The sequence below is a fragment of the Perkinsus marinus genome (assembly GCF_000006405.1).
Source record: "Perkinsus marinus ATCC 50983 genomic scaffold scf_1104296935302, whole genome shotgun sequence".
Lineage (NCBI taxonomy): Eukaryota > Perkinsozoa > Perkinsida > Perkinsidae > Perkinsus > Perkinsus marinus.
In genome coordinates this window covers 909,284-914,540 of record NW_003214508.1, presented here as the reverse complement: position 1 = coordinate 914,540, position 5,257 = coordinate 909,284, and the positions used below count along the sequence as shown (strand labels likewise).

The 5,257-nt window shown below is 50.7% G+C and overlaps 2 protein-coding genes across 2 annotated transcripts; one reads left to right on the top strand and one right to left on the bottom strand.

Moving 5' to 3' along the window:
• The first annotated feature begins 406 nt into the window (after positions 1–406).
• On the top strand, positions 407–3,374 carry Pmar_PMAR003580 (heat shock protein 70, putative). The gene is made up of 17 exons (XM_002784275.1): positions 407–678; positions 724–885; positions 934–1,060; positions 1,109–1,196; positions 1,248–1,383; positions 1,428–1,511; positions 1,562–1,641; positions 1,683–1,832; positions 1,886–1,981; positions 2,030–2,138; positions 2,189–2,287; positions 2,335–2,459; positions 2,505–2,584; positions 2,629–2,755; positions 2,807–2,947; positions 2,995–3,084; positions 3,133–3,374. The coding sequence occupies exons 1-17, from the start codon at positions 424–426 to the stop codon at positions 3,314–3,316; spliced, it is 2,133 nt and encodes a 710-aa protein (XP_002784321.1). The 5' UTR covers positions 407–423; the 3' UTR covers positions 3,317–3,374.
• Positions 3,375–4,504: 1,130 nt separating this feature from the next.
• Pmar_PMAR003579 (hypothetical protein) lies at positions 4,505–5,207 on the bottom strand (the record flags this gene model as incomplete). The annotated part of the gene is made up of 4 exons (XM_002784274.1): positions 4,505–4,598; positions 4,651–4,834; positions 4,902–4,993; positions 5,038–5,207. 4 exons carry the CDS (start codon positions 5,205–5,207, stop codon positions 4,505–4,507), a joined length of 540 nt encoding a protein of 179 aa, XP_002784320.1.
• Between the last annotated feature and the right edge of the window lie 50 nt (positions 5,208–5,257).

Here is a 5,257-nt window from a genome sequence, read left to right as displayed (position 1 = left end):
GTCATCGAGGATGAGCTCACTTGCTTGGGCTTCACTCCGGCATTCAGTGTGGTAATGACTGCTGTGGGAAGGTCTAAGTCTATCGTGGCTAGGAGCCCTTCTATGGTGTCCTCGCGCTATCCCTCCAAGCCTGACCTAGACAGTAGACGACGGAAAGCCCCTTGTGCTATGCCAGGATCCGACAGCAGCTCCACATTGGTCACCTCTGAGGGACCCTTTCCTGTTGGCATGTATTTAGACCACTCCCAAGTCGATCTTCTTGATGACGACATTGACTTTAACCTCTGAGGTCCTTCAGACCAGCATGTCTTGTAAGTGTCAGCAATTTGTTGACTTCTGAGGTTATGTCGTGTTCGAGTGCTTGGATTACCGAGAGCGGTCCTTTCGTTGGTAGTATATTGTTTTTCCACACAGTTGTGGCTTATGTCGAGCAGCACTAGCAACAGCAACAGCAGCAGCACGCCCTCTACACCGACCCCGTCGTCAGCTGGGAAGTTCACCTGGTGTGTCGGTGTGGATTTCGGTACTCGGACTTCGGTGGTGGCCTCTGCCCTCCCAGCTACTACAGCCAAGGCGGCTATTGGCATTGACGTCAATGATGTATCCAATAGAGCCACACCGAGTGCTGTTGCCCTTTCGGACGGCCTTCGTTTAACTGGTGAACATGCAATGGGCCAGGTAGGTTCTCGCTGTGTGCCTGTATCACTCGATACTCCTATTCAGAGTGATGGTTACATCTCCCATTTGGCTTCCGCTCTCGAGGACCCTATTGCTTGCAGCAAGCGGTTCGAGTGTGCCTGGGAGACTAAGCTTGGCCCCATCACTCACGCTGATCGAGAAGGCGTTGAGCTTACTCCCACTCAAGCTACTGCTATATACCTTAAGGTCAGTGCCAGGCTGAGAAGCGTTAGTCCCACCTATACTCGTGCTCAGAATCTTCGTTCCTATGCATCTTGCGATGATGCTGAGGTGCCAGACGTCATGGCCATCGCCGTTCCTAATGGTTACTCAGACGAGGCCATCGACAGACTTGTCAAAGCCGCAGCTCTCGCTACTCCAAGTGATATCTCAGCACGTTGCATGCTGCCCCCTTCACTACTGCTCTCAGACCATCGTTTAGTGGTACTAGACCACAGCTTGGCCATCGCTAATGCCTATCAGCACAAGGAGTCAACTGCTAAATTAGAGGAGGCAGGGTAGGCTCATGCTTGGTAGCGTCATAGGTTCACTGGAGTTGGCTCTCTTAGATTGGTACTCTTCGTCGATGTTGGATACTCCCATGCAACGGCGACTGTGGTATCGTATCCCGAGGGGAAGATAGTTGGTAGTGAAACCAACAAGAGCATTGGCGTGTTCGAATATATCACCACTATTTGCAATATGGTATGTCATGCAGTGCTCGGGAAACAGTCCAGAAGCCCCGTCAGATCCGCGATCAGTATGGTGCTGTCAAGCTTTGCACTCGACGAGGACGCCGCCTCCTAGCTGCCTCAGAGAAGGCCCTTAAGCAGGTCCGCTTTTCTGACAAGGAAATTCCCGTAGATGCCCCTGTCTTGTTCAGCTCTCGATGCTGGCCGATACCACACTCGAGCTTGAATGCTTCACCGAGGATGATGGAGATGTTCGTCTGCCTCTCACAAGGTGACTTCAGTTCGATGCTCATGTCTGTGAATCGTCCACAGGGCCAAATTCGAGGATGCCGCCAAGAGCATAACGACCGCTATTCAAGACATGGTGGCTCGTGTTGTCGCCGCTGCTGGAGGCTCTCTGGGCAGGGCCGAACTCGTTGGAGGTGGAAGTCGCATCCCCTGCGTACGGGAGGCGATTGCCAAGTAATGCGAATTTGTGATTGCTGGGCGGTTTACAAGTATCTGTCTGTGCTCAGGGCCGCTGACGTCCCTTGTGAGCAGCTAGGTGCCGGCCTAGACGGTAGCAGTTGCGTGGCTGCTGGTGCCGCTGCCATTGCCGTCGATGTTGCACGGTGAGCTCTGCTGTGACCATCGTGTTACATCGATCTTGTGCCCCTCAGAGGTGACACTGTAGAAGGTATAAGGAAGGATGTCCAGTTGACTGATGATATGGTGGACCCCAAGGAACGGGAGCTCGAGGAATGGATGCAAGACGTTCATGATAAGGAGGTTGGTGGTGGCAGTCTGGCAACGATTTTCGCCGAGTCTTGTTGTATCAGACATCCCGTCGTCATGCCAAGAACGCCTTCGAGACTTACATATATACTGTCCGCGACTGGATCAACGGCGACAAGAAGGGACTTCTTCCTAGGGATAAGGTTGGATCTACTTCTTATCACTTCGACAAGGCTGTGGTTATGCTTAGATTGCCCCTCGTCTGGACAAGGAGGAGTTATGGTTTGAGGAAAGCCAGTATGCTGAAGTGCCGGTGTCGACTCAGGAGTATGAGGAGAAGCTGAAGACCCTGGAAGAGTTCGTCCAGTCTGAGGGGTGAGGGCTTGTCTCATAGCTTGCCCGTGTCACACACATGTTTAGGGAAGCCTTCTTCAAGGCTCAAAAGGAGGACCGACAGAGAGCGGAGAAAGAGCTCGAGGATAGGGCCGCTCAGGAGCAGGGTGAGATTGATCGGCAGCGTGGTGTTACTTGACGATGTGTTTAGGGAAGGTGAAGGAGGATCATGACTACAGGAAGATGCCTGCAAGTGAGAGACTCCGAATGGCTGGTAAAAACAAGGAAGAGGGAAATGTCGTTTTCAAGGCTGGTAACCTACAGGATGCTGTTAGCCGGTAAGCTTTTATGTCCATTGCTGTATGGTGGGCTTCCTATTTGATAACCAGGTACGCCCGCGCTATGCAGCACTTGAACAAGGCGTTCGACATGAGTCCCGAGCAACAGGCTGAACATGATTCGATCGCCTTGTCCTGTCATTTGAATACCGCACAATGTTATATTAAATTGGCCACGAAGGAGGCAGCAAGGTAATTCCATTGGGATGAGGTTGTACTCATGTTAATTGCCCCTTCAGCGATAAAGCAAAAGCTGAGAGAGTCTGGGAGAAGGCTGTTGACGCTGCAACCGAGGCTGTGAAGATCGATGATAGCAGTGTTAAGGCACAGTAGGCCAGCTGTCCTACTATATTACTCTAGCCATTACATTTTCTCAGTTACCGTCTCGCTTTCGCCCTCGACCATCTCGGAAAGTTCGATGAGGGACTGACTTCTGCTAAGCGCGCGAGACATTTGGCTCCAGAAGATAAGGAAGTTGTGAGGCTCGAGAGCAGACTAGAGACCCAAATTGAGAGGCAGAACGCCAAGGCCAAGAAAATGTATAAAAAGATGTTCGCGTGATCGAACTGTAAACAATCGACAAAACAAATACCCCTTTTAACCACTGTCACGTTTCGGTACTTATAGTATGTTGAATTCAGAAAGGCATCAGAAGTTGAGTGAAGCGAAGAAAAAGTATGTTGGTGAAATTATATCGCTATTAACATCAGAAAGAACACAGAACTGCAAGTACGGTATGATAGACCAGATCTGCAGGTGGTACGGTAGTCGGGCAACTTGAGTAGATGAACACAGGCGCTGGTGGTTGGCAAGCGATCAGGGTCATCAACCCTTGTTATGGCGAAGGAGGCAGGTAGGATTTCAAGAACCAAGCTAAGGTGGTTTCGAGTTACTAGTCACGAAGGAGGTTCTGAGAAGAGAACAGTGGTTCGAGTCGACGAGTGAGTTTGGTCGCTCAGGGGTGTTTCAATGGTCCGAACATTTTGAGAGAAAGTGATTGGTAATTGACAGACTCTTTCCTAGTGGACCGGGTGTCACCCAGTAGGTGACAGGACAGACCTGTGGGAGGGGTGAGTCGCTAGTACCGCACCAGTACAACTACTTCAGGGAGACTATCCACTGTACAGGGATGATGCCTCTGACGCCTCCGAGGAACATGGTCATTTACTCCTGTACTTGTGTGTATGCTCTGAACTTGATAATGCTTCTCCAAAATTGGAAGATTGAGCCTGATGGACTATTCAAATTAAGTACATATTAAGATCTCGTGCTGACCACTCATAGGCCAGCTGGAATCACCCTACTTTATCGACACAGCTTCATTACGACTAACCATACACGAGGCCCTCACATGGACCCTATCACTTAGCCTATCACCAACACGTCCGGCGAATACTGCATGTGCAGCTCGTGGGATCGTGCCCAGCTGCCCATTCGAGCATTCATGGTAGTTCGGGTGTAGCATATAGGACTCCATTTCGGCCCGGAATTTCCGGCAACTCAACATAGATGGACAAGAAGGACACTCAAGTGAGACAGGGCAGAATTCAGGGCGGTGATTCAAATGGTGATAGGAGGCAGTATTAGGCAACACCTCCCTAGGTCGAAAAGGCGATGCATCAACTGCTACGAAAATCTCAACTCCATCAGCACTGCAGACGGGGAAAAATATTCGAAATCCGCACTAGCACTGCTGGACGAAAGAATGATAGCCAGATAGAAGTTCAAGCTTGGCAGCAGACAAAGAACTCATGCGTCCCCTTCCTCGGCACCGCTAAAGGCATCCTCGTCGCTGTAGAAGAGACTCGAATCCGAGAACTCGCCGTACCCTGGGGTAGGTCTCCTATGAATAGTAAAAGCAATAACACTAGCTCAAGGGGAGCCATCACTACTACCAAAGGACCCTGCCATGTTCCTTTAAGACGTAGCCCATCCAATCCTTCTCGTCTATGAAGTGCCAAGTGGGATCAATGTCACGCCAGTCCGTAGGTATCGAGACAGTGTCCGTTGGTGCAGGAGCGCCCGCTAGCAGTTTGGCAATTCGATGAGAGTCGGCACCTCGCAGCTGCTGCTCACAAGCTGACAATAACAACAACAACGATCAGCTATCAACACGACCTCGCTGATCAGCTACTACAACTACTACCTGTCTTGTCCGGCTGGACCAATGCACACCAATTAGTTCCACTAGCAGCATACTTTTCAGCCAGTGCCCTTTTAGTCGGAGTTTTCAGTACGCTGAGGCAAGGAGTATAGAGAAGGCACAAGGCCTGGGGTATTACATGACAGCTAGTTGATCTTCTTCTCTCGAAAGATAGTCACCGAGAGGGTCCCCTTGATCCAAGCGGATCAGATTAGCCCTAGCCTGTGGTTCCATATTGTCTGGAGTACCCGGTGATATGGTAATGGACTCGATACGCGCCGGTATAACACAGAGTATTGCCCAGAACATTTGTGACCAGTCGGAGGTGCTCATGGCAAGCCTCGCTAGTTTGTTATCCC

Excerpts from the sequence above, each read along its gene's own strand:
- Pmar_PMAR003580 (XM_002784275.1), top strand. The coding sequence starts at position 424 with ATGTCGAGCAGCACTAGCAACAGCAACAGCAGCAGCACGCCCTCTACA. Across the intron at positions 1,197-1,247 it reads GCTAAATTAGAGGAGGCAGG|ATTGGTACTCTTCGTCGATG; the intron begins GTAGGCTCATGC and ends TGGCTCTCTTAG. Across the intron at positions 2,460-2,504 it reads GAGTTCGTCCAGTCTGAGGG|GGAAGCCTTCTTCAAGGCTC; the intron begins GTGAGGGCTTGT and ends ACACATGTTTAG.